The sequence below is a fragment of the Kogia breviceps genome, chromosome X (assembly GCF_026419965.1).
Source record: "Kogia breviceps isolate mKogBre1 chromosome X, mKogBre1 haplotype 1, whole genome shotgun sequence".
Taxonomy (NCBI): domain Eukaryota; kingdom Metazoa; phylum Chordata; class Mammalia; order Artiodactyla; family Physeteridae; genus Kogia; species Kogia breviceps.
The window spans coordinates 92614372-92641938 of record NC_081330.1 but is presented as its reverse complement, the minus strand read 5'-3'; the positions used below and the strand labels follow the sequence as shown (position 1 = coordinate 92641938).

General features: G+C 51.7%; 2 protein-coding genes across 10 annotated transcripts; both read left to right on the top strand.

Annotated features, from left to right (window-relative positions):
- Positions 1 to 4221: 4221 nt before the first annotated feature.
- On the top strand, positions 4222 to 23933 carry HDAC6 (histone deacetylase 6). Of its 8 annotated transcripts, none has more exons than XM_059051407.2 (29): positions 4222 to 4334; positions 5383 to 5505; positions 5589 to 5717; positions 5854 to 5942; positions 7902 to 7986; positions 8075 to 8115; positions 8846 to 8942; positions 9089 to 9186; positions 10177 to 10281; positions 10406 to 10474; positions 14066 to 14192; positions 14289 to 14354; positions 14447 to 14506; positions 14585 to 14674; positions 14975 to 15081; positions 15171 to 15238; positions 15482 to 15650; positions 15745 to 15873; positions 16045 to 16213; positions 16529 to 16662; positions 17196 to 17264; positions 17374 to 17566; positions 19391 to 19540; positions 20862 to 21036; positions 21147 to 21613; positions 21697 to 21801; positions 21935 to 22081; positions 22179 to 22307; positions 22507 to 22928. In XM_059051407.2, exons 2-29 carry the CDS (start codon positions 5413 to 5415, stop codon positions 22573 to 22575), a joined length of 3429 nt encoding a protein of 1142 aa, XP_058907390.1. In that variant the 5' UTR covers positions 4222 to 4334; positions 5383 to 5412; the 3' UTR covers positions 22576 to 22928. The 8 variants fall into 8 exon arrangements, with proteins under 8 accessions (XP_058907390.1, XP_066879950.1, XP_066879951.1 ...); XM_059051406.2 differs by lacking the exon at positions 4222 to 4334 and adding an exon at positions 4833 to 4991; XM_067023847.1 differs by lacking the exon at positions 4222 to 4334 and adding an exon at positions 4843 to 4953.
- Positions 23809 to 27456, top strand: ERAS (ES cell expressed Ras). Of its 2 annotated transcripts, none has more exons than XM_059051438.2 (2): positions 23809 to 23889; positions 26455 to 27456. In XM_059051438.2, exon 2 carries the CDS (start codon positions 26499 to 26501, stop codon positions 27198 to 27200), a length of 702 nt encoding a protein of 233 aa, XP_058907421.1. In that variant the 5' UTR covers positions 23809 to 23889; positions 26455 to 26498; the 3' UTR covers positions 27201 to 27456. The 2 variants fall into 2 exon arrangements, with proteins under 2 accessions (XP_058907421.1, XP_066879954.1); XM_067023853.1 differs by lacking the exon at positions 23809 to 23889 and adding an exon at positions 24167 to 24190 and having other exon boundaries at positions 26455 to 27278.
- The last annotated feature ends 111 nt before the right edge of the window (positions 27457 to 27567 follow it).

Genomic DNA, 27567 nt, shown 5'->3' with positions numbered 1-27567 from the left:
CTCTACAGGAAGCCTTGAATACAACGGTACTGGAACTTCTGACCAGACTCTCTGCAGAAAACCTTTTCCTGACTCTCAACAGAAATCCTTAACTTGACTCATTTACAGGAAACTCTTACCTGATCCTTTACAGGAACTCCCAACCTTCCTCGCCGGAAATACTCTCCTGACCCTGCACAGGAAGCCCTGTGACTCTCTATGACAGCCCCTGCCCTGGGCTTGTCCCAGAAGCCCCACACTCACCCTGCATAGGAGCTACTGTCCTGAGCCAACAGTAGAAACACTAACCTGAATCTCTGAAGGTGACAGTATCCTACCTCTGCACAGGATCTCTGTCCTGACCCTGTGTGGGACCACACTCTGAGTCCCAGCAGGAACCTGTGTCCTGAGCTGGTACAGAAAACCCTGCTCTCACCCTCAACAGAAACCTCTGACTTGAGAGACATCCAAGAAATGAACCAGTATAAAACCACCTGTACTGCATAGAAACCTCTGCTCTGACCTTGTTAGACAATACAGAATCTGAATCACCATGATCACCTGTCCTGAGCCTCTACAAGAACCCCAGACCTAACCCCTAATAGGATCACCTGATCTGCATCTCCAGGAACCTAGCTCTGATCCCATGCAGAAATACCTGGCCTGAGTATGTTGTGATCCTCTGGCCTGACCCTCTACAGAAAACCACCCTTCTGGCCTCTAAAGGAACAGCTAATCTTAATCTTCACGAGAAACAAATGCCTTCACATTCTTCCCTCTCACTCTACAATGTCTCCAACCTTCATATTTTTCTACAAACCTGCCTTACCAGATAATAGAATCATTCTCCTGACCCCAGACAAGAGACACTAACTTGACCCTATAGAGAAACCTCTATACCTACACAAGAACCCCTGTGCTGATACTTTAAAGAGAATTCTCTATAGCAGTGCTGTCCTAAAGAAATACAATTTGAGTCACATGTGTAATTTAAAATTTTCATGTAGCTGCATTAAAAAGCAAAAAAAAAAAAAAAACAGGTGAAGTTAATTTTAATGATATATTTTACTATACCCAATATAGTTAAATACAGTTGACCCTTTAACAACAAGAGGGTGGTTAGGGGTGCTGACACCCCTAGGCAGTAGAAAAATCCGTGTGTAACTTTATAGTCATCCCTCCATATCCTCGGTTCCTCCATATCTGCAGTTTCACATCTGTGGATTCAACCAACCTCAGGTCATGTAGTACTGTAGTATTTATTGAAAAAAAGCTGCATATAAGTGGACCCATTCAATTCAAACCCATGTTGTTCAAGGATCAATGGTAGTTCATTTCAATATAAAAGTTATTGACAGGGCTTCCCTGGTGGCGCAGTGGTTGAGAGTCCACGTGCCGATACAGGGGACGCAGGTTCGTGCCTCGGTCCGGGAGAATCCCACATGCCATGGAGCGGCTGGGCCCGTGAGCCATGGCTGCTGAGCCTACGCGTCCGGAGCCTGTGCTCCGCAACGGGAGAGGCCGCAACAGTGAGAGGCCCGCATACCGGAAAAAGAAAAGTTATTGACATATTTAATTTTTATACTATTTTTGGGGAAATCCAGTGTGTATTCTACACTTACAGCACACCTCAAGTTGGACTAGTCACATTTCAAGAGCTCAGCAGCCCCATATGGCTAGTGGCTACCACATTGGACAGCATAGCTCTGTGAAGTCTATAGAATCCTGTAGCAGGCACTGCTATAGGCTCTTCAAACCTGTCCCTTTTCTTCCTAAGCTCACACACTTTTCCAACTTCCCTTACAGTTAGATGTGGACATGTGACAGAGCTCTGACCCATGGAGTGTGGGTGTGACATATCACACTTCCAGGCCTGGCCCCTAAAAGTCTCTCACACAATCCCCCACTTTCTCTTTCCCCATCTACCGGCTGAATAGTGAGAACTCCAAGGGCTCAGAGGAGAGCAGAACTGCAAAATGGAAGCTGCCTGGGTCCATGAATGACCAGTAATAAATATTCACAGTGGATTTTGTATGAGTAAGAAACATGTATTGGGGCTTCCCTGGTGGTGCAGTGGTTAAGAATCCGCCTGCCAATGCAGGGGACACAGGTTCGAGCCCTGGTCCGGGAAGATCCCACATGCTGCGGAGCAACTAAGCCCATGTGCCACAACTACTGAGCCTGCACTCTAGAGCCTGTGAGCCACAACTACTGAGCCTCAGTGCCACAACTACTGAAGCCCGCACGCTTAGAGCCCATGCTCCACAACAAGAGAAACCACTGCAATGAGAAGCCCACGCACCACAATGAAGAGTAAACCCCACTTGATACAACTAGAGAAAGCCTGTGCGCAGCAATGAAAACCCAATGCAGCCAAAAATAAAATAAATAAATTTATTTAAAAAACAACATGTATTTGTGAAGCCCAAGATTCTGGCTTTTACAGCAGCTAACATAATTCAGCCCAATTAATAACAATATCTTAACTGAATCTCGATGTGAACACCTAATCCTAATATCTATATGAACACAGCTCTGAACCTGTACAGAAACACCTGTGCTGAACCTGAATTGGGCTGCCTAATCTCTTTATAGGAACCTGTCATGATGCAGTCTAAGGAGCCCCATCCTGAATTTGTATGGGAACCCCTAGTCTGGAGCTCCTCCCTAGAAACAACTGGTCTGCCCTGTATAGAAACCCCTGCTTAGTTCAGTAGAGGAACAACACTGTAGAAACTATAGGAATCCCTATCCTCACTCTGTCCAGGAACATTTGCTTGACCCAGTACAAGAACACCAGAAATGACCTGACCCTGTCCATGAACCCCTGTCCTCACACCTCACACAAAAGGAATACCTGTCCTCAGGAAACATGTAACCTCTGCACTCAACCTGTAAAAGAATCCCAGCCAGATAAAGGAAACCAAAGCCTGACACCCTACAGCAGGGATCAGCAAACTATGGCCTTCAGGCCAAAGCTAGACTGCAGCCTGTTTTTACATTTTTAAGGGAAAGAAAGAAAATAAAGGAGACAAAGGGGAAGGAAAGGGATGGAAGGGAAGTGGAGGGAAAGAAGGAAAAGAGGAAAACAAAGAAAGAAAGGGAGGGAGGAGGGGAGGGGAGGGAGAAAGAAAATGTCACAGCAGCAGTACGTGGCTTGCAAAGCCTAAAATATTTACTATCTGGCCCTTTATAGAAAAAGTTTGCCAACCTCGGCTCTACAGGAACCTCTCTTCTTTCTATACAGAAAAAATAGACCTTGGCCTTTACAAGACTTCCTATTCTTTTACTTTGCAGGCATCACAACCTCAGAATGTTCCTCAGTGTGTATCATTGTATATATGTTTTCTTTGGTGTATCTGGAGGTTTAAAAGTCTTAGGGCTGTGACCCTCTTCCACTGGGACAAAAAGACACGTTCAGGTAGAAAAAGAGTGGAAGGGAAGAGAAGGCTGGAACTGGGGTTTGCAAGAGGGTAAGAGGGCCCAGCTACTGGGCAGCGGGGCTGTCAATCTGTTAGTCAGCGATGCTGAACCCCAGACCGCTTATCTCTCCCACCCCAGCCTACAGCCCAGTAGGAAATGGTGAAGAATGAGAGAGGGAGATTAGGAGGACAAACCGGCCTCCTACGGGTCTGACATTTAGGCATTTAGACACGGTGTGGGGGGGTGTTGGGGGGTGGTGCACAGTGGCAACTCCCCCTACCCCCTAGGCACACACTTTCTATTACAGCTTGGGAGCAGAGGTGACCCAGTGGAGGGGGCCGACAGGGAGAGCCGCCGCCCAAAGAAAAACTTCCCTCCTGAGGTCCATTCTGGCTCCGGCACTATAATTACCACAATTTTCCATATGAGAAATTGAAGCCCAGAGATGCTCAGTAACTTGCTCAAGGTCACGTGGCTAAGTCGCATAACCTCAGTTTCCTTATCTTCAAAGCAGCCTTAAGGAACTACCTCATAGAATTCTGGCCTGAGACAATGCCTGTCACATATTACTTGCTATCATCACAGTCATTTGCCTCTACTAAGACTCTTTCCGCTCCACCATTCATTTTCACGGCAGAATATTAATAGCTAACATCTGGTAAGTGCTTCCTGTGTACCACCTTAGTGAATGTGAACTCAGAAAATCCTCACATTTGTTAACATCACCACTCCCATTTTGTCCGCCACCAGCCTTGTCCAGTTCCCACCGTGCTCCAGGCCCACCAGCCCGCCCTCACTACGTCATCACGGCACGTCGCGCGGGAAGCCACTGGGAGGAGAGAAGACGCCCCTTCCTAAAGGCCCTGCTTGCTTGCTTGCACTCTCGAGTTAATCGCACGGTACAGTTGGCGCCGGTCCGGAGGGCTCCTAAGGTAACTGGACAGGGACGGAGGGACGGCGGCCATGGCCGCTAGGACGACAGTGGCGGTGGTTGGGGGAGGGGCGAGTTTGACCCCGAGCACATCCTCCAGCCGCTGGCGCGCTCTTCATACAGGCGCAGCACGGCCTGCATTGCCAGCTCCACGCAGACCCGCAGTTTGTGAGTTCGCGGGAGGTGTGGCCCGCACTAGGGGCGCGGCCTTGCGGCAAGATCCCCAGTGTGGGAGGGATTGGGGCGGGCTGTAGAGAGCCCCGGCCCAACGGAAAAGAGGGGGCTCGGGGAATTTTGAGGCGTAAGCCAAAGGCGGAGTTTGAGAAAGGGGATGCGCCCGCGTCGACAGCGGGGGCGAGAAGGGGGAGGGGCTAGCGGGAGGTGGCTCGGAACTGGCTGAAGGGGCTTGGTGCAGCGTTAGGGATTGGGCCTGGGTAGGCGTTGGGGCGGTCTTTCTGGTGGACGGAAATGGGCAGTCTCTTGAGGAGCTGGGCTTGTTGAAACGTTAGGGGCGGGATCTAGCCAAGTGGAGGGTGCAGGTCGGGCCCGATAAAGGGTGGAGTTAAGTGGATCGTTAAGGGTGGAGTCGGGGCCCTGGCTGGGTCTGGCTGAGTGAAAGAGTGGGTGATTATCCCGGGAGATTGGCTGGAATGGGCAGGTTTGCGAAGGGGTGGGGTCTGGGCGAGGCTTTGAGGAATGAAAGGGTCTGGGAATGGGGCTTGATAGAGCGGAAGGGGCGGTGATTAGCTGGAAAGCGCAAGCTCTAGAACGCACTGAGCCTGGGGGCTAATTGCTCTGTGAAAGGGCAAGACTTTGAAAGGAGAAAGAATAGTGTTAAAGGGGTGGAGCCTAGTGGAATGGGCGGGACCAGGTAGAATGGACATCCTGCTGGAGGGAGAGAGCCTTGAGAGGCAGAGTTTAGAAGGTGGTGGGGAATAGATAGCAAAAGGGATAGAGACTAGCATAGGGGGCGGGGCCTGGGAAGGGCTAGGATGTAGGGTTTTCAGGGCATTGGGCCCCTTCAGAGTCACCTCCACCCCACCCCCCAGAAACGCGTCAGGGGTGAAGTCTCCCCAGCCATGACCTCCACCGGCCAGGATTCCACCACAACCAGACAGCGAAGGAGTAGGCACAATCCCCATTCCCCCCCGCACGACTCCAGCGTCACCTCGGTGAGGCCCCAGACCTGCCCTGATGAGGGGGAGGGGGAGCAGCGGGCGTGCGTTGGACTCTGACCCTTCTCTCTGTTTGGCAGAAGCGAGGTGTTAAAAAGGTTGCCGTACTCCGCTCCAGCCCCAATCTAGCGGAGGTAAAGAAGAAAGGCAGAATGAAGAAGCTTAGTCAAGCAGCTGAGCAAGACCTAGTCGTGGGGCTGCAAGGGCTGGTGAGAGGGGCCTGGCCGCAATTTAACCTCCTGTGACAATCAAAACCCTGAGCTTCTCCATCCTGGACAGTGTGGGATGATCCTTCTGACTCAGGCCCTCAATGCATTAGTCTCTCCCATTTTTTTTTCCTTGCAGGATCTGAACCGGGAGGCCAGGACACTGTCTGGCACTGGCTTGGTGTTCGATGAGCAGCTAAATGAATTCCACTGCCTCTGGGATGACAGGTGAGGCTGGCTCCTCCAGGCCATACCCAAGCCATACTAAGACATACACTTAGAGCCCATTAGAAGAACGAATCTTGTCTTACTCTAGCCTAGAGACTGGAAGCAGATGATTTAGGGAGATGGGGCTCAGGCTTGAATGGGTTGTTTTCATTTAGCCAACAAACATTAATTGAGTGCCTTCTGTGTGCCAGAGATGGTGATACAAATGTGTCAGACAAGACAGACAGGGAGCTGACAGGTGAGTAGGAGAGCAGGTCACTAAACCGCCATCAGCAGTGTGAGGTGTTTAATGAAGGAGGACCTAAGACCAGAGCTTTCAAGAGTGTTTAGTAGAGGACCCTAGACTAGCATCCAGGGTTCCCAGAAGGATTCCTTGAAGAAGGGATGTTTGTGCTGAAATGGAAGAATTACACTTCCCATTCAGTCACACATTACAATCCTTCAGCAAATTCTTTTGGCTCTATGTTCGAGATGTATTCAGTATCAGACCTCTCCTCACCGCCTCCACTGCCATCACCATCATCACTCACCTAGACTTGCAGAGGCCTCCCTGTTTCCACCCTCACCCCTGCTGCCTGTTCTTCACACAACAGCCTAAAACATATGTACGAGATGATATTCTCTCTCTTAAGGTCCTTCAAGGTCATGGTGTTGCCCTGAAGGTAAAGTTCAAATTCTTCATCCTGGCCTCTAAGGTTCCATGTGATCTGTCTCCATATCACAATGGTGACCTTGTCAGCCAATCCTCCCCCTCATTTGCTTCGCTTCACTTCACACACACTGATCCCCTTGCTGTTCTTCCAACATGCCAGGCACTGTCTCATCTCAGGCCTTTACCCTGGCCAATCCCTTTTCCAGAGATTCATTTCCACCTTCTCATCTCCTAGTTAACATTCACATCTCAAGGAGATCCTCGGAGAGGGCTTTGCCTAGCCACTCCCCTTCCCCCACACCTGAGCATCAAGATATTCCTAGACCATGCCATTGTTTGTCCATTATTATACTTATGTGTTTACTAGCTTAGTATCTATCTCCCCTATCCCAGTGGAAGACTCAGGATGGCAAAAGACTTCATTATTGAATACATATCTACCATCTCCTGAGGTACACAAAACAAACAAGACAGGCAGTACACAAAACAAACAAAACTCCTGCCTTTGTGGAGATTACATTTTAGAGGATTACATTTTTGCTTGTTTACAGAGAGTAAACAAGCAAAAAGCGAGTGATAATGTGTGTTAGAAAGAGAAGTGCTGTGGAGAAACACTGAAGCGGGAAGGAGAATAGCAGAAAGTGCAGTGGAGGGGACTCTTCAGTTTTAAATACGATGATCAAGGAAGGCCTTACTATCTGAGCAGGGATCTGAAGGAGGTGAGGGAGTGAGCTATGGAGACATCTGGGAGAAGATTGTCCTGGGCAGGAAGAAGAGCTAGCGGAAACGTACTTGGTTTGATTGAGGAACAGGGAGGAGCCCAGTGTAGAAGCAGAGTGAGTGAGGGGGAGAGCAGTAGAAGATAGCGGTCAAAGAGGGGATGGGGCAGGTCGTCAAAGGCCTTCTGGGGCATGGGGAGGACTTTGGCTTTTACCCTGAGTGAGCTGGGAGCCAGGAGAAGTTTTTGAGTAGAGGAGGGACGTGACCTGACTTGAGTTTTAACCAGTGTCTGGGCTGCTGTGCAGAGAAAGGACTGTTGGGGGAGCAAGGGCAGAAGCTGGGAGGTCAGCTGAGTGCAATAGCCCAGGCGAGAGGTTATGGTAGCAGCAGTGGGGGTGATAGGAGAGGGCCAGGCTCTGCATATATCATGAGAACGGAGACCAGCAGGTGACAGGGATGACTCCAAAGTTTCATGTGTCAGCAGCTATGGAAGGGCAGATGGGGAAGATGTGCAGAAGCAGATGTGGTGCTCACCAGTGTCATATATATCTATATCTATATCTGCATTTGTATCTCTGTCAACCCAGCTTCCCTGAAGGCCCTGAGCGGCTCCATGCCATCAAGGAGCAGCTGATCCAGGAGGGCCTCCTGGATCGCTGTGTGTCCTTTCAGGTGAGTCCCCCAGCCGACATCCTGGGCAGAGGGCAGCAGCTGGTGGGATAGCCAGAGCCTCAGCCCTTTATTCCTCGTGTCTTCCCAGGCCCGATTTGCCGAAAAGGAGGAGCTGATGTTGGTTCACAGGTGAAGGGTTGGGATCCTTGTGGGGTTGGGGAGGAGGCTGCCCTGGGCCAACCAGGGCAGACCAGATGCTTTGGGAAGGAATGTCATGGGCTCTGTGGTCTTGGGCAAGTCACTGAGCTCTCTGAATCTTAGTGTCATCGCCTATAACTTGGGGGCTAGTAAATGTGAGCTCCTCAGGAGAGCTTGATATGTGTCAGGTGCTTAGAATGGTGCCTGACATATCATCAGTCCCTGATGAGCTCTTTTTGTTATTATAATCTGATGTGTAGACAGATGATGGATATGTGGACAGAGTGATCAGGGGGCTCCCCCAGGGGGCTGAAGTAACCCAGAGTAAGAGGCCTGATGTGGTATGGCTCAAGGAAAGTTAGTGTGGCAGAGGGGGTATCTGAGCTGAGCTTTAAGAGGAGAAAAAGAATGAGTCCCATGAAGCAGAAGGCTGAGGAAAGGGAGATGCAGACAGCTGGAACTGTCTGGCCAAAGACCTGCAGGTAGGATTTGATGTGGCCAGAGCAGAGGGCGAAGGTTGTTACTGGAAATGAGGCAGGCTGGGGAAGAAGCAGGGAAGGTATCCTACATCCCAGCTATTGCCCGGATTGACAATTGAGGAGGCCTGACTTGTCCAGGGGTTTGGTGCATGGAGGACTCAGCTGGGAAGGGGATAGGGCCCTGGTTCAGGGCCAGGGAGGGAGGCGGGCCCTTGAATCCCATCCCCCATCTATGTACCCAGTCTAGAATACATTGATCTGATGGAGACGACCCAGTACATGAATGAGGGGGAGCTCCGTGTCCTAGCAGATACCTATGACTCAGTTTATCTGCATCCGGTATGGATGAGAACTGTGAGGGCAGAGGGTGGTGGCAATCCCAGGGTCCCCCATCCCCACATCCACCCCACCTTGGAGGGGGGCAGCTGCAGGGACAGGGCTGCTGTCTCCCTCACTCCCTCTCTGGCTCCCCACTGTCTCTCCAGAACTCATACACCTGCGCCTGCCTGGCCTCAGGCTCCGTCCTCAGGCTGGTGGATGCAGTCCTGGGGGCTGAGATCCGGAATGGCATGGCGATAATCAGGTAGGACCCACAAGCATAAGGCTTTTTTACTTTACAAAAAATTCCTTTCTCAAATGTAAAAGGTAATGGTATGGGAAGTATATTCACATGGTTCAAGAATCAAATGTTAAAAAAGGTTGGGAGTCAGGTACAAGTAAAAGTCCTCCCCACCCCTGTCTCCAGACACCTGCTTCCTCTCCTGGAGGCAGTCACTGTTACCAACGACTCTTGTGTCCTCACAGAAATAGTCTGTGCCATTCATGGAATAAATACTATATTTTGTTGATTCTAAGATGTATGTTTTTTTCATATTTGAAACATCTTGAAATCCAGATGCATCTTGTAAACAATGGTATCTCAGAATTCCTTTGGCAGCATTTTCTGCTTTGTTATTGGCATGTAAAATCACAGTACGTCTTCTCATCATTGGCATCCCAGAAGTGATGAAATGCAGAAGATGTAGCTTTTCTCCTACCTCCCCTTTTTTAGCCACAAATTATGGTAGCACTCTACACACTCCCTGTATCACGCATTTTTCACTTATATATTTTGGAAAGCTTTTCTCTTAACAGTGTATAGCCTAAACCCATGTAGAACGCCATTATACAAATGCACAGTAAGTTAACCTGCCTGCCACCACTGGGCATTTTGGTTCTCTCCAGTCATTTGCTGTTTCCAAAAAATGCTGCACCAAATATCATCCATTTATAAACATGTTATTTCACCCTTTTTGTTATATAGGTTGTGGACTAAGTCCCCAGGAGCAGAATGACTTGGTATGAGGGTGTATGCATTGATAATTTTAATGAGCATTATCAAATTTCCTTTAGAGAGAGAAGAGTAGACTGGGGGTGAGGGTCTGAGGGACCCAATTACTCAGTTCCTGGCAGATGTGCAGGCATCGGCACTGGGGGAGTTGGTGGTCCAGGATTAGAGAGCAGGGAAGAGTCCATCTCTGAAGAGGAGGACCCCTCACCACCATCAATCAGTGGCCTTCCCTGCCCTTCCCAGGCCTCCTGGACACCATGCCCAGCACAGTCTTATGGACGGTTATTGCATGTTCAACCACGTGGCTGTGGCTGCCCGCTATGCTCAACAGAAACATGACATTCAGAGGTCAGCAGCAAGCAGCAGGGCGGGTGTAATGAGGGTGGTGCAGGGTTGGGTATCTTGGTCTAGGCACTTCCCCCAGATGCTCCTTGATCTTCTTACATAGTGCCCCCCTATCTCCCACTCACAGGGTCCTTATCGTGGATTGGGATGTGCACCATGGTCAAGGAACACAGTTCACCTTTGACCAAGACCCCAGGTATGCCCGGAGTACCACCCTAGATGCTAGACTCCCAGCCACCCACCACTTTTACAGGCGCAGCCAGAAGGGCCCCAGGAGGGAAGGGGAAGCATTCACATTTGTTGGGCCTGCCCTGGCAACAGGCTCGGTACTGCCCTCTGCGTGTCTGCTGTCTCTTAATTTCAGTCTGAGGCAGGGATTGTTGGGTTCCCCATTTTACATATCAGGGAACTGAGGCTTACAGGTTAAGAGGTCATAGAAGAAGTTGAAGAGATGAGATTTGAGCCCACAAATGTTTGGAGATCTCATTCACCAATTTATCCTGCAGCTGGAGTGAATCTCAAATTACTACTTTATGTTTTCCGATTATGACAATACTGCAAATTTTATTTCTTTAAAAAATTAAAGGGAGTTAGTTCCTTGGTATCCTAGTGGTTAGGATTCCAGGCTTTAACTGCCTCTGCCAGGGTTCAATCCCTGGTCGGGGAACTGCGATCCTGTAAACCACATGGCATGGCCAAAAAACAAACAAAAAATTAAATATCGAAATGTCTAAAGCAGTGAGTCTCCTGTAATTCCTTTCACCTCAAAAGTAACTGTTGATAGTTACAGAATTTTTCCTGTAGATGTATGAATATTCATCATTATCATTATTATTATTAACATACTACCACATTTTCTTCAACAAGTTGCTTCTTGCGTTTAACAGCATGGTGTGTGCCTCCATGTTAGTGCCTCTGAAAAGCATCTCGTTCTTTGTAAGAGCTGTATAGTGTTCCACTGTATGGCTATACCTTTGGTCATTTAACCCCAGGACGTTTATAGGTCTTCCCAGTCTTTGCTATACAGATAATTCTACAGTGAATAGTCTGGTAAATATATAATTTTATACTCCTCTGAGTATATCTGTAGGATGAATTTCCAATTCATCAGAGGGTCACTGTGCTTGAAAGTCTAGAATCTAGTGCCAGACTTGCCTCCAGAAAGAGAACCACCTTACCCTTCCTGCAGAAAGTGATTGAGCCCATCCTTGTCAGTAGGGGACACTACTAAATAGTTGTTTTATCCAGCCTTTTATTGAATTGACTGCATAAATTCCACTTTTTCCCATGGTTCCTGAGCTCCTGTGGCCCATTATCTAATCTAGGTTGGTTGTTCTCCAGACATTGCTTTATTATTTTCCACCATTCAGTGTTGCTGACAGATATCTAGATGTTAGTCTGATTTTCATTCCTTTCCAATATATTTTCCTCTCTGGAAGGTTTTAGGTTCTTCTCATTATCCCTGGCGGTCTGAATTTTCACCCTGCCCCTCATTCTGCTTACCAGTGGTAGATATTTTACATCTGAAGACTCATGCCTTTCTTAAATCCTCAGAAGTTTTTTTCTATTAGATTGTTGATGATTTCTTCTACTGTATCCTCTCTGGTCTCTCTGTTAGTCAGATGTTAGACTTCCTGGGTTGATCCTCTATGTCTCATTTTTTATCTCATGTCTTCTGTCTCTTTTTTTCCTTTTGCTCAGTGTCCTAGGAGATTTCCTCAACTTTACCTTCCATTCCTTCTTTTAAGCTTCAAGAGCACTTTCTTCCTCTCTGTTTATGCTCTACTAAGCTTTAGTTTAGTTGTTTTCCTTGTCTTCATAATAGTATTTTAAGGGCTATCCAATTTGTCTCCAGCCAGTACCCTCCTGATGGAGTTAAGAGATTGAGAGATGGGGAGCTGGGAGATTGAAGGTCATGGATAGATTTTTTTCATTTATACATTCTTATTCATAAAGAATAATGCATTGAATATATTCATAATTCTTCATATCTATGCATATAGTCATATATCCACAAAATAACACAGCTATTGCCTCCAATGCACTTTTAAAACAAAAAAGAATGATTAATGATCTTAAGGAATTCTTGTTATTATGCCTAAGAAAATTAACAAGAATTCATTTAGTAAACTAAAGCTTAGTAGTTAAAAGGAACAAGTAAATTTAGTGAGTTGGTTATTCAGTGAATTGGCTATTCAGAATTGATTTTGTGAGCATTGACCTGCATCTGTGCTTGACTTCTCCAGAAGGGAAACCTCAGATTGTCTTGGGTGACGTCCCAACCTGTTCAGCATGGGAGAGGGCCTGCTGGGGCCCCTGGAGCCTCAGACTACTTTCCAGAGATTTGTTGAAGTCTCTAATTGTCTGACATCCTTTCTCCCACTCTCTGTCTTCCTGGGTTGATACTTGTTTAAAATTCCTTTACTATCTTTTGACTAGGATTGTAGGAGAATGAGGAGGTAAACCTGTGCTATCAGTCCACCATTCTTTTACTGGAAGTCAGTTGAACTTATTTTAAAATCTCCTTCTATTTGCTTTATAAACTTAATTTCCTTGGGTGTTAGTTCTTCTGTTTGTTGACTTTGGTGGCTCTCTTGTGGGGTGAACTTTCTTCAAATCTTTTCTTTATTCCTATCTTTCCCGATGATAATATTTATGTTCTACTGTATGTTTATCTGTTAGAGTCAAAAGTAAAACAATCATCCCCCATCTACTCAAGACCAGAGCTTTCACATGGTCTTTATCCCCCAATTCCAAAAATCCTTGTATACCAATTGCATTTAATTTCACAACTATATTATCAACATTTATTAAAATGTGACTGTTAAGTTTGTCTAGATTTATTGCTTACCACTATTTCTTGCATTTCTCTGAAAAAGGAAAAAAAATGCTGCCTTAAGTCCTTTCTGGAACAAGGCAAGGGGTAGATGAACAGATGGATGGAAGGATGGATGAGAGATCTTCATTTTGATCACTTCAGTCAGAATCAAGCCCTCCTACTTGGCTTACTATCAGAACATATACCATTGTGTCTTTTCAGTATCTATTCTGTGTCAGCCCCCCTCACTGCTCTGAGTGCTCAGTTTCTCACCTAGAAAATAGAAGAAATAGTAGGGGTAGCCTGTAAGGTATTGGAGACAAGGAATTGCCCCCTCACTGGCCTCATGGAGCCCCAGCCAGCATCCCCACTCCAGCACCACATACAGAACCAAGTCCCACCCCTCCTAACCCCTAGGCCCTGAGTTTCCCCACTTCCTTCAGGGAAAATACTAAGCTCCCTAGCCTCGCCTGGCATTCTTTTCAGCCTTAGCTGGCTCTGGCCAACTAAGAGCCTCATGCCTCTCTGGGCCTCCAGTGTCACAGGGTTTGTCCTGCTGTCACTATCTTGGTCACAGGGGCTGGTGGGTGGGCAGGCATGATCTAGAGTCCCCCACGGGGTCAGGAGCCCTAGGGGGTGGGATAGGCTTGATAACTCTCAGGGTCTCAGAGCTAGAACTGGGTGGGCATTGAGAGGGGCAGCAGTGTTTGCTGATGGAGCAATTTCAGTAAGAGAGCAAATGAATGAGTGAGTGAGGTAATGGATAAATAAATGGAAGAATTAATGGATGAGAGGATGAATAAGCTGGCAGCTGAATGGAAGAATGAATGAATGTATGAATCAAAGAATTCATGGGGAAATTAGTGAGAGAATGAATGAATGGTTGGGTCAACTGTGGTAGCTGTGGGTTGGGGGTTTCTAGAGGGACCGACTCCTCAACCCCCACCTCTTTTCTTTCTCTGCCTCTAGCGTCCTCTATTTCTCCATCCACCGCTACGAGCAGGGTCGGTTCTGGCCCCACCTTACAGCCTCCAACTGGTCCACCACAGGTTTTGGCCAAGGCCAGGGATACACCATCAATGTGCCTTGGAACCAGGTCAGTATCTACCCACCCTTTGCCCCCACAATGTTGCCCACCCCTGCCCTTCAGGGCAGATGGCAGGACGTCCCCATCATGCCTCCCTGTCTGCAGGTGGGGATGCGAGATGCCGACTACATCGCCGCTTTCCTGCACATCCTGCTGCCAGTTTCCCTTGAGGTCCTGGGGGTCTGGGGTGTGTTGGGGCAGAGGCGATGTTGAGGGAAGGGCCGTGAGGGCAGGTGGCCTCATGTAGTTCCTTCCCTCTTCAGTTCCAGCCCCAGCTGGTCCTGGTAGCTGCTGGATTTGATGCCCTCCAAGGGGACCCCAAGGTAAGGCAGGTGCACTGGGATGGCAGGAGGGCAGAAAGAGGCTGCACGGAGCAGGGCTGACCCTCCACGTCCCTCCAGGGTGAGATGGCCGCCACTCCGGCAGGGTTCGCCCAGCTAACCCACCTGCTCATGGGTCTGGCAGGAGGCAAGCTGATCCTCTCACTGGAGGTGAGTGACTCACTTCGTCTCTCAGCCCGTGGATCCTGGAAGACGTAAGAACAACTTTCAGTCCTGTCCCAGCAATTCCACTTACTAGCTGGACAACCTCTCCTAAGTCACTCAGCTTCCCTGTGCCTCTGCTTTCCTTATGTAAAATGGGCATTTTAATAGTAGTAATCACCCCATAATACTGTCCATCACATGAAATGAAGTCAGCCTTCAAATGCCCTGTTGCTTGACAGCACCCTACTCTTCTCTGGTAACATCGGGTTCTTTCCTGCCCTCCCTCATGTGAACTCCTTCTCCCAGGGTGGCTACAACCTCCGCTCCCTGGCTGAGGGCGTCAGCGCCTCGCTCCACACCCTTCTGGGAGACCCTTGCCCCGTGCTGGAGTTCCCTGGAGCCCCTTGCCCGAGGTGAGCCCAGGTGGAGGAGGGGAGAAGTAGGCCCCTCATTGCCCACTCAGGGGCCAGTTGGTCACATTTTCCTCTCCCTTGCCCTCCAGTGCCCAGGCTTCGATCTCCTGTGCTCTGGAAGCCCTTGAGCCCTTCTGGGAGGTCTTTATGAGATCAGGTAGTTGGCGGGGAGTGCGCTGGGTGGGGGGTTGGGCAGGGAATGAGCTGTGGGAGGAGACTCTTCCAGACCCCACTCTGACTTTCCTCACCGCCTTGGTGGGGGAGGGTCAGGCCCTCTCTCAGTGGGCCCTGGTTTCAGGCCTCTCACCCCTTTTTAGGTTTGGGTAAATTGAGTTCCAGAGTATTAAGGGGATCCAGGGTGGGGGAGTAGGAGTAGGGTGAATGTGGCCTCCCCATGCAGCTGAGACCCTGGAGGAGGACACTGTGGAGGGGGACAATGTGGAGGAGAAGGAGGAGGAGGGACCGTGGCAGCCCCCTGAGCTCCCAATCCTGACGTGGCCGGTGCTGCAGGCTCGCACAGGGCTGGTCTATGACCAACAGATGATGGATCACTACAACTTGTGGGACAAGTATGCAGTCAGAGAGCCGGGCTAAGTGGGAGGAGGGGAGGGACCCCCCCACTTAAAGCACACTAAGCCCTGCCTCCGATTCCCCAACTCCTAGCCACCACCCCGAGATGCCTCAGCGGATCAAGCGTATCATGTACCACCTGGAGGAGCTGGGTCTTGCTGGGCGCTGTCTCGCCCTGCCCGCACGTCCAGCCACGGATGCTGAGCTGCTCGCCTGCCACAGGTCAGACCCCTGTGGCCGGCTTGGGATGGGGCCTCAGAGCACGCAAGCCACCGTGGGGGCTGGAGCCTGGGCTTGCCCCTGTTACGTGGAGCTTCTGTGAGACACAGGAGAGAACATGGAGGGGACAGAGTTACCTGGCTGTCCCCTTGAGTGCCCCCTCTGTGCCTCCAGTGCTGAGCACGTGGATCGTCTGCGGGCCACGGAGAAGATGAAGACCCGGGAGCTGCACCGCGAGGGCGCCAACTATGACTCCATATACATCTGCCCCAGCACCTTCACCTGTGCGCAGCTGGCTGCTGGCGCCGCCTGCCGCCTGGTGGAGGCTGTGCTGGCGGGAGAGGTGCCTGCACTTTGGGGAGGGGACCTTGGGCTCCAGGAGAGGAAGTCCTGGGGGTGGAGGGTGGGGAAAGAGGCGGCTCTGAGAGGTGGGCCAGGCCTGAGGAAAGGGGGCATGCAATGGGAGGAGATCCCAGCTTACCAGAGGCCTGGCTCCTGGGGAAGTGCACCCAGCGGGATGGGGGCTACGGGCTTGGGGGCCCTTAGCAGCTGGTGGAATAGTAGAGGGACAGGAGAGACGGAAGAGGAGAGGAGAGGAAAGGGAAGGGAAAGCGGGGAGGGTGGGTGGTCTAATCTTTGTTCCCTGCCCCTCCCCCAGGTTTTGAATGGCATTGCTGTGGTGCGTCCCCCTGGCCACCATGCAGAGCGGGATGCTGCTTGCGGTTTCTGCTTTTTCAACTCTGTGGCTGTGGCTGCTCGCCATGCCCAGGCCATCAGTGGGCGTGCGCTGCGGTGAGGGCTCCCTGCCCCCACCGCCTGGTGCTGACACAGTAGGCCCCGTAGTGCAGCTCCCAGAGTTACCCCGAACCACCCCAAGGGTCCAATTGCCCAGCACTTCCAGAAAGGGACCAAGGATCTAGCCTCTCAGATCTTACCCAGATAGGATCCCCAGATTGTGGCACCCAGGTGCTTATAAACAGAATCCAGGGTCCCCTTCCCCAGAATTTCTGGCCCCTGATAACTATCCCAACAGAACCCAGGGTCCGGCCTCTGGTGCTTCCTCCAAAAGACCCAGGATCTAGCCCCTGGCATTTACCCACACAAGGCCCGGGATCTGGCCCTGAGCACTTGTTCAGGCCCACAGTGAAGCCCTTAGGACTCTGATAGGACCTACAAGCCTGCCACCCAGTGCTTTCCCCAGGGACCCAGGGTCCTCCCATCTGCAATAAATGCCCCTGCATACAGACTCCAGGGGTCTAGTCCCTGCCCTCCCTCAGGGGGAATGTGTCCCCGGGTAACTGAGAAGCTGTCCCTTCCCTCCTCAGGATCCTGATCGTGGACTGGGACGTCCATCATGGTAATGGAACTCAGCACATATTTGAGGAGGATCCCAGGTGAGGGGCTGGGGCAGGGGGTGGGGTGTGGTCAGGGAGGTGGGCGGGCCATGCCTCATGGGTGCCTCGCTGACCAGGCACATCCCTCCTTCCCACCGTGTTCCTGCAGCGTGCTGTACATTTCTCTGCACCGCTATGATCATGGCACCTTCTTTCCTATGGGGGACGAGGGTGCCAGCAGCCAGATAGGTCAGGCTGCAGGCACGGGCTTCACTGTCAACGTGGCCTGGAATGGGCCCCGCTTGGGTGACGCCGACTACCTGGTTGCGTGGCATCGTCTGGTGCTTCCCATTGCCTATGAGGTACGATTTAGGATGCATGTGACAAGACTCTGTGGGTGGCAGCAGGCGTGCATGTGTCCGACGTCTCAGTGACTGATCCTGTGAGAGGACCTGTGCGTGGCTGCTGTAATGGCTTTGGGGGAAGGGATGTGACTCTGATGGCCTTTGGGTATGTTTGTGCAGTGGCTGTATGTGACTGCCTTCTGTGTGTAACTGTGAGGACTTGGGAGTGTGTGGGGGTGGTCTTGCCTGGGGGTGTGCCTGGCTGTGTACCTGTCCTGTGTGTATACCATCACTAGTGCGTATCTGTGTGTGATGGTGGCCCCATGTGACTGCCATCTCTGTGGAACTGCACGTGCCAGGTGGGGAGGGGTTCAAGCAGGTGTGAAACTGCACAGGGAACTACCGCTGCTCTGTATGATGGGTGTGATATTGTACGTCACTGCACATTGCTCTCTCTGTGACAGCCAGTGTGTGACTTTCTGCATGTGGAAGGCTGTGTGTGACAGTCATCTCTCTTTCCTATGGCCTATATACATTTCCCTGACTCTGTGTGAGTGGCTGTAGGTAACTGCCTCCTTCATGTGTAAACTCTGTGTATGTGTGGCAAATCATGTGTACATGACTAACTCTGAGGGTGGATGAACGTGAGCGCCATCTCTGTGACCTCTGTGCAGACATGCGTGTTCAGATGTGTATGTGTCTGTGCACAGTTGGCTGTGACTATCTCTGTGTGTGTGTAACTCTATGAAATAGTGTATGTGTGACCATGTGCAAGTGACCACCTCCTGTGGGTGGTGCAACAGCACATGTGACTATTGTGACTGTGGTGGTGGCATGTGTATGATTGTGTTTGTGCAGGGGTAGCTGTGGATTACTGTTCCCTCTGAGAAACTGTGTGCGTGCGTGACAAGTACCATGTATAGTCTGGTCTGTGTGAGACTGTCTGATTGTGTGTGGGTGTATGTGACTGTATGTGACCATCTTCTGTGTGTGGCACTTGTGTTGTCATCTTCTGTGATGGAAACGTGTGCACCTCTCTTTGGCACTGTGTGTATAAAACCCTGTGTTGTGCCCATACGTCCCATGTTTGACCCAGGGAGGGGAGTGTGTGCCTCTTGGTCTCACCCTTGGGTGTGTCTGTGAGGACATATCTCTCCGTCTCATGTCACCGTCTCTTTTTTTAAAATTTATGTATTTATATTTATTTTTGGCTGCGTTGGGTCTTCGTTGTGTGGGGGCTTTCTCTAGTTGTGGTGAGCAGGGGCGACTCTTCGTTGTGGTGTGCGGGCTTCTCATTGTGGTGGCTTCTCTTGTTGTGGAGCATGGGCTCTAGGCACACGGGCTTCAGTAGTTGTGGCTCGCGGGCTCCAGAGCGCAGGCTCAGTAGTTGTGGCACACAGGCTTAGTTGCTCCGTGGCATGTGGGATCTTCCCGGGCCAGGGCTCAAACCCGTGTCTCCTGCATTGGCAGGCGGATTCTTAACCACTGCGCCACCAGGGAAGTCCCATGTCACTGTCTCTTGACATGAGTCTCTACACCTCACAACTCCGCCTCATGACCCCGTCCGTTTCTCACATCTCCATATCTCTGTATCTCGGGTTTCTAAATCTGTGTCTGATGTGTCCACATCTCTGAATCTCTCTTGTGTCTCCGTGTCCTCCCCTCCCTATTTTCAGGGCTCTGGTCTTGTGTCTCCCAGGCTCCAGGTCCCATATCTCCATCTCTCTGACTTGCATTGCCATGTCTTCGTTTGTCCTTGTCTGTGTCTCTGGGTCTCCCTGAACTGCTGCCTCCCCATGCCCCCACCCTCATGCTCACGTGTCTCTTCTCTCCCTGCCTCAGTTTAACCCGGAACTGGTGCTGGTCTCAGCTGGCTTCGATGCTGCCCGGGGGGACCCACTGGGAAGCTGCCAGGTGTCGCCTGAGGGCTATGCCCACCTCACCCACCTGCTGATGGGCCTGGCCAATGGCCGCATTATCCTTATCCTAGAGGTAGCTGTCTCGGTCCCTCTTCCTGCGGTGGGAGGGTGGTCGGGAAGACTTGGGTGTCCCCACCTGGGGTTGTGGGCACACACTGGGCATTAGTAATAACACCAGCATTAGCAGCTTTAATTGAGCACTCACTATGTGCAAGACACTCTTCTTGGCACTTTACGTGCATTATTAATGCATTTACTTAACAAAGCAGCCTTGTGAGGTAAGGTCTACTGACCTCATCATTTTCCTCTCTCAAGATCAGGGAAACTGAGATACAGAGAGCTGTGGTGACTAGCCGGAGGTCACACATTTAATAATGGCAGAGCCAGGCCTTGAACCCAGGCAGCCTGGCTCCAGAGTCTTTGCTTTTTACCTCTATTTGAACTACCTCCAACAAAATCCTGAGACAAAGGAAATTCACTGCCTTTTGTAAAGTACTCAGTGCCCCCGCCCCCTGTGCCTCAGTTTCCTTGTCTGTAAGGTGTGGCTGGCTAATCGTGGAGGGGTGCCTGGCACATAGTAAGCCCTGTACAAGAGCTGTGGCTTCTTATGGTTATGCGTTGTTGGTACATTTGTTTAACACACTCAGCAACCTTCTGTGCTGTCATTTGTACTCCTTCACAGATGAGGACAATAAGTCACAGAGAGATTAATTGGCTGGTAAGATGTCCCACCGTGTGCCCAGGCCTGCCTGTGGTGGAGCAGGGTGGTGGACTCTTTCCTCAGGTAGCCCAGGTTCCAACCTCAGTGCTGCCTCTTACCAGCTTTTAAGACCTCAGGCAAGTCATCTAACCACTCTGAGCCGCAGTTTCTTTATCTGGAAAAAGAGCAGAGACTGGGGTTCCTATAGATTGTGAGAAAAGGGGGTTCCCATACCAGGTCAGGATAGAGATTCATGTAGAGAGAAAGACCAGTTGTTCCTGTACCAGGGCAGGGCAGGGCCTTCTGTGTGGGTGGGGCCAGGGGTTCCCATACTGTGAAGGCAGGTTCCTGCACCGATTGAGCACATGTGGTTGTGAGGATTCAGTGCTTAGAATAGGGTCTAGCACACAGCAAGCACTTAATGAACGTCAGCGCTTACTAATGTTGCCATCAGTACTGTCATTCTTGTGGTTATTATTATCTTGCACTTTACGTCACAATTCTATCTCCCTCAACGACCACATCACACAGTGGGTGCTGTCCATCTGACAGATGTGGGTTCTACTTACTTGTCCCCAGTACCTACCCTCCAGACTTGCAGGACCCCAAGGGGAGATTGGGAGGCAGGACATCTCATCTCCCAAATTCCCTGACCCCCCCATCATACCTTTCCCTCCTCTTTTCCTTAACAAAGGGTGGTTATAACCTGACATCCATCTCGGAGTCCATGGCCGCCTGCACCCACTCCCTCCTTGGGGACCCACCACCCCTGCTGACCCTGCTGCGGCCCCCACTGTCAGGGGCCCTGGCCTCGATCACCGAGACCATCCAAGTCCATCGCAGATACTGGTGCAGCTTGCGGGTTACAAGTGAGTGGGTGAGGGGAACTGCAGGCTTTGGGGGCTCAGGGGAGGACAGGGATTAGAGGCGGGAAAAGGGATAGCACCCACACTCAAGGATCTCCCTTCCATGGTTCCAGAGGTCAAAGATAAAGAGGGACCCTCCAGTTCTAAGTTGATCACCAAGGAGGCACCCCAGCCAGCCAGTCCTGGGTCAGCCAAGGGGATGACCATGCCAGAAGGGAACATTCTGGAGGCAGGCACGGGGAAGGCCACCTCAGCAACATCTGTGAAAGAGTCCACTCCAGGCCAGACTACGTCAGAGACAGCTGTGATGGAGTTCACTCAGGACCAGTCATCAGAGACAGCCATGGGCGGAGCTGCTGTGCTGAACCAGGCCACCTCAGAGGCAGCCACAGGGGATGCCACACCGGACCAGAGCACCTCAGAGGAGGCTGTGGGGGGAGCTGAGCTGATCCAAAGCCCTCCAGCCTCATGCGCTGACAATCAGACTCCTCCAGTGTCACCCATGCAAGGAGCCACAACCCAGATATCCCCCAGTAAGCTGACCGGAAATCTCAGGACCTTGGAACTAGACAAGGCACAGGTAAGGCCCACCACACCCAGGTAGGGGGAAGAAGGGACAAGAATCAGGCCTCCTGGATACATCTCTTATCTCTGTGTGTATAGGAACCCCCAGAAGAGGAGGAGCTACTAGGAGAGGCAGCTGGAGGTCAGGACATGAATGAGTCAGTACTGATGCAGGTCACTGGATACCATGCTGACACTGACCAAGTGAGCTCTGGGAGAGGCTAGAACAGTGGCTTCCTTCTCATGCCCGTTTGTGCCTCCACGTAGGAGCATGGGCTATAGGAACATATAATGGGGAGGTGGAGTCCCTACCTTACTCAGTTTCACCCACCCCCAGGCCATGTTTTATGCTGTAACACCACTGCCCTGGTGTCCCCATTTGGTGGCAGTATGCCCCATACCTGAAGCAGGCCTGGATGTGACCCAACCTTGTCAGGACTGTGGAGCACTCCAGGAGAACTGGGTGTGTCTGTCTTGCTACCAGGTATGCAGCCGAGGAAAGGGATAGGGTGGAGGTTGGCCCAGGAGCAAACCACAGGTGGGTGCTGATTCCCCACCCAATGCTCACTCCCCAACCTCAGGTCTACTGCAGTCGTTACATCAATGCCCATATGCTCCAACACCATGAAGGCTCGGGACACCCGCTGGTACTCAGCTACACCGACCTGTCTACCTGGTGTTACCACTGTCAAGCCTATGTTCACCACGAGGTGGGCCCTGGGCAGACCCTCTAATGTGTGCACACTCACACTCCCCCCCACCTTTTGTTGTTGCATAAGGGGCAAATGGAGACCCTTCTGCATGTGGGATAGGCCAAGAGACGGCGGTTGAGGGCTGGAGTGGGGGCAGCCTCCTGGCTGACGTAGAGGGGTGCTCACTCTTAAATCCCCTCTCTTGCCTCCTCCTCAGGCTCTCCTAGCTGTGAAGAACATCGCCCACCAGATCAAGTCTGGGGAGAACATGCCCCACTCACACTAAATCCCAGAGTGCTCCTCTTCTTCACCTTCTGAGACCCAAGATAGACCAGCCTTAGTTCATTCCAAGCTATACCTTTGATGAGGGGTAGCCTCACTCCATCCCATCCTGAAGACCCTTTACAACTCCCCCAGGGTGCTGATTTAAGTGTATATATTTGTAAGAGGACTGTGATCGATTATAGATCTCCCACCGCCTGCTCAAGGGACTCCATCTACTCTGCCCCAGAAGGCAAGGGGAGCAGCTCAGTGACCCCAAGAGGGGGCTGATATAAAGATGATACTTTGGAGGGAAGGGGGATCAACTGGCAGGTATGGTGGGGTTGCATATGTAATAAAGTACAAGCTATTACAAAACTTGGAGAAAGCTTTTAATCTTGAGTGAGTAAAGAAGCCCACCCTCCTGGCCAACAGGACTGATGAGTAATGAAGGAATGAGGGTGTGGGTCTTTATCAGGTTATCCCCCTGCTCATCCAAAAACTAACTGGAAATAGAGCAAGCAGCTCGACTGGCTCCATAAGAGATTAAATGGTGGGACTCTGTGAGAAAATGAGCTCCTGCCTTAGAAATAGGAGCCTCACAGCCAGTCCCAGCTACACCCTGGGCTGGAAAGGCAAGAAAACTATCATGAAGTGTCTTACTTAGGCCTCAGTCTCCCCATCTGTCTTTGTCTTGATTGGGGGGTGGGGGGTCCAGGTTTAACATACTTGGATTTGGTGGTCATGGGTAGCTTCCTGGGAGGAGTGTCTACCACTGACCAAGGATGGGGAATTGTGGGATAATTTTAGGGTTTTATTTCTCCCACATAATGAGAATTGCTTCGGCAACTTAAAGGAGTCTGGGCTGAGGTTTCCTGGACTTTTCTTCATGGCCACCCTGTGACCCCAAGATGACCACCAGAGCCCCACCCAATCAAGAAGAGGAGAATGGGAAAGGGGAAGGGTCAGCTCGGTCATCCTCTTTGAAGGAGCATTGTGGTTGCCCCCACCCCACAACTCCTGCTTACATTTCATCGATCAGAATTGTGTCACATGAGTGCCATAGCTGCAAGGGAGTCTAAGAAATGTAGCTTGGAACACATCCACCTCAAATCAGGTTCTTTCTGCCTTTACAAAATAACCCCTCCTCTGCAACTCTCTCCCTCCAGGACCGGACGCAACTCTCTCCCATGCTACCAAAAAGCCCACTTGAGGCAACACAAGCTCCAGGGCCTCAGGCCCTCACAAAACATTTGGCAAAGTCTGGACATTCAGGTCAAAAATCTGACACACCCCCCACGCAGTAAAAACACGAAATCACGTCCCAGATGGGGATAAGGTAAGGAAGAGGTGCAGCGGGATGCACAGGGCATACAGCGGAGGTCGGTGCTCACAGCGCCCCCCCAAGAAGACCTCCTTTGCGCACACTCGCCTGGCGGGCAGTGACCCAGCACTCACCCCGGGGCCCGAGGGCAATGGCTGCGCATGCGCACTCCCTTCCCCGCCCATCCCCCCCGCCCGCCCCATATCCCCCCCCCCCCCCCCCCCCCCCCGCTGGGACCAGCATCTCCTTCCCTGTCAGTCCTGTCAGAGCAGCAGAGGGTTCGGGTCCCAGCGCCACCGGCCTTCCCGGGACACAGGTGAGCCGGTCTGCCAGGCCCCCTGGCACCGACCTGGGAAGTCCTTCCACTTAGGGCTGTGGGGGTATGGCCGAGGTCGGGTGTCGGGGACCCTCCCCTGTCGCCTCCCATCCTTAGGGGCCAGCAACCCCGGGCCGCCTTTGTGAGGACGGGCCTGGATGAGGGTGTGGGCGCCGAGCGGGGAGCAGGGAGCTGAGCGGGGAGGTCCAGGCCGAGCACGGGGTCACGGCTTTGGGGTGAAACTGGGGGTTCCCCCTCCCAGCCCCACGCTGGCCAGCCGCCCGGGCTTAGGGTACACGTGTACGGGGCCCGGGCCAGCCCTGAAGGGGGTGGGACTGCGCTTGGAGGGGGCACCCCCCGCTCCCCTCAGGTCAGGAAGGTGACACAAAGGAAGGGGTACGGGCATGGGGGAGGGGCCCCCGACAGTGCTCCACTGGCACTTGGCACTGCGGTGCTTCCATATTCCCGTGCCGCCCCGCCATGGGCTGTGAGACCTCGGGCCCGTCACCGCGGCTCACTTCCCGGAGCCTCACGGTTCCTTGTTGACGAAGCGGCCATGGCAGCGTCGGCCTAGCGCCCCCCCAGGTGCCAGGTGTTGGGAGGTCGGCCGGCGCTCCGCTGCCAGTGTCCGGTGCTTTCGGTGTCAGCCCCAGCGACGCCCCCGCCTATAGCGAGGGCCCCCTCACCATGCCCTGCCTCGGGTGATGGCACCCACCTCTCCAGTCGCCTGGACTCCCTCCCCTTCTTCCCAGTCCCTTTCCCAGTCTCTCAGCAAATCCTGTCAGGCCTGCCTTTGGAACATCTCTGAATCCCACCCTGCTCATCCTGATCCCCCACTGCTGGCCCGCACTACTGCCCTGGCCTCCTCGCTGCCCCCCTCCCCTCAGCTCTGTCCTCTGCTTACATCTCATCATGGCCCCCTTCTTCTTGGGCGAGCACATTCCACAACTCTTTTCAGGGATCCTCTCTGGGCTGAGGGCCCCACAGCTGGATCCCCACCTGGGACCTAGCCCCCCAACCCTGACCCCCGGATCCCAAACTCCACAGAACACCCCCTCCACCCCCACCCCCCGTGGATCCCTCAAACCCACCACCTGCCCCCCAGCTGCCACTGTCCCAGGGCTTCCTGGGACACTTGGGGCCGCAGCCATTATGATGCATTTCCTGAGGCCACACACCGAACCAAGACCAGGATGTGTATTGAATGGGTTAATGGTGACTTAGTATTAATACTGAACGCTAATTGAGTACCTGCTGTGTGCCCATCCTCTTCTAACTACATGGTAATTTACTTGCTTATCTTGTTTATTGTCTCTTTCTCACTCAGAATCTAACCCTCCCAAGGGCAGGGACTTTATTTTGTTCTCAGCCATATCCCTGCCCCCCACCCCACCCCCCATCCCTGCACCCATCACAATGCCTGGCACGCAGGAAGGTCCTCGAATTAATTAATGAAAATTAAATTATAATAGAAATACCTAACATTAACCAAGCACCTTCTGCCTGCTTATCACCTATTGCTGGAACATTTTTTACTGATTTATCTTTGTTGTTGTCTGTCTTCCTGACTAGAATGTCACGTTCATGAGGGCCGGGGGTTTCTTAATCTGTTTTTTCCCCACCTCTTTGTCCTTGCCCCACAGTAGGTTCTCAACAGCTGTATGTTGAATAAGTAATAAAGACTAAATTCCAATGACAATGGCTAACAGACCTCATCATTTGCTTACCTATTTGGTTTATTGTCTCCATCTTTTAAAACGTAAACTCCTGGGGGCAGGAATGTTGCTCGGCACAAACTGACTAGCAATGTGCCAGGCTGGGATCCAATGGCGACACAATCCGAAACCAAAACCCCAAAACCGACGAAATCCCTGCCCTCCCTCCGGAATGGGGAGGGGCTGCTAATGGGCAGGGGGTGTCTTTTCCGGGTGACTGGAAATGTTCTAAAATTAGACTATGGCGACGGTCACACAACTCTGGGAATGTACTAAAAAACATTGAATTGTACACTTTAGCTAGGTTAACTTTACGGTATATAAATTAATTAAGCTCTTTTTAAAATCTCACAGCGTTTATGTTGTAAAAGGAAGTGAGAGAGAATAAACAACATAAATAATGTATATAGTATATTAGGTGATTAGCACACACTAGGCGCTCAATAAATGTTGATTCGATGACACCCGGCTGTCCCCTTGCCTCTAAATGGTCTCACCTAACCTCCCAACCCCCCACCCCCATTGTCTTTCTTCTCTTTCCACCTGCAGGGCCTGCTGTCCACATCTCTTCCCTGAGCTGCCCACTTGGGGCCATGGCGCTGCCAACAAAGCCTAGCATGATTGATCTGGGCCTGGGCACCTGGAACCCTAGCTCCCAGGAGCAGAGCCACAGGGCTCGGGCACCCTCCAGGGGTGTTGGCAAGCAGCTGCCGGAGTACAAGGCCGTGGTAGTGGGCGCAAGTGGCGTGGGAAAGAGTGCGCTGACCATCCAGCTGAACCACCAGTGCTTCGTGGAAGACCACGACCCCACCATCCAGGATTCCTACTGGAAGGAGATGGCCCTGGACCACGGAGGCTGCATTCTGAATGTGCTGGACACGGCAGGGCAGGCCACTCATCGGGCCCTGCGTGACCAGTGTGTGGCGATTGGGGATGGTGTGCTGGGTGTCTTCGCCCTTGATGACCCTTCATCTCTAGCCCAGCTGCAGCAGATGCGGGCCACCTGGGGCCCGCACCACACCCAGCCCCTCGTCCTTGTGGGCAACAAGTGTGACCTTGTGACCACCACCGGAGATGCTCGTGCTGCTGCTGCAGCCCTCGCAAAGAGCTGGGGGGCCCCTTTTGTGGAGACCTCAGCCAAGACACGCCAAGGTGTGGAGGAGGCTTTTTCCCTGCTCATCCATGAGATCCAAAGAGTCCGGGAGGCCATGGCAAAGGAGGCCATGGCAGGGCCAGGTGGGGATAAAGGCCGGCACCAGAAGGCCATGTGCCGCTGTGGCTGCTCTGTGGCCTGAAGTTCTTGGTCTAGAAAAGTGGACCCTCCCCCAGACCAGGGTGGTGTTTCCTTCACTTGAGACCCGTCCCCCCTCTCCCCGACCCCAGCAACTGGCTGTGTGGGACACTGTCGGTGTACTGGGGATAGATGGACCCTTCTCCTGGGGAGGTTTTCTTTTGGTGATGGGCTTTTTGGCAATGTGGGGCCGTAGCATTGGTTATGTATTATGTCAAGTTGATTTTGTGCAAAATTAAATAGTGTTCTTAGGTTTCAAAGCTGCCTCCATGCCAAGTGTTATGTGGGTGGGAATGAGACTGGGGAGAATGTTACTTGAATTGTGAGAATTATTTCATTCAAGAAATATGGGGGAGACCCCTGTGTACCAG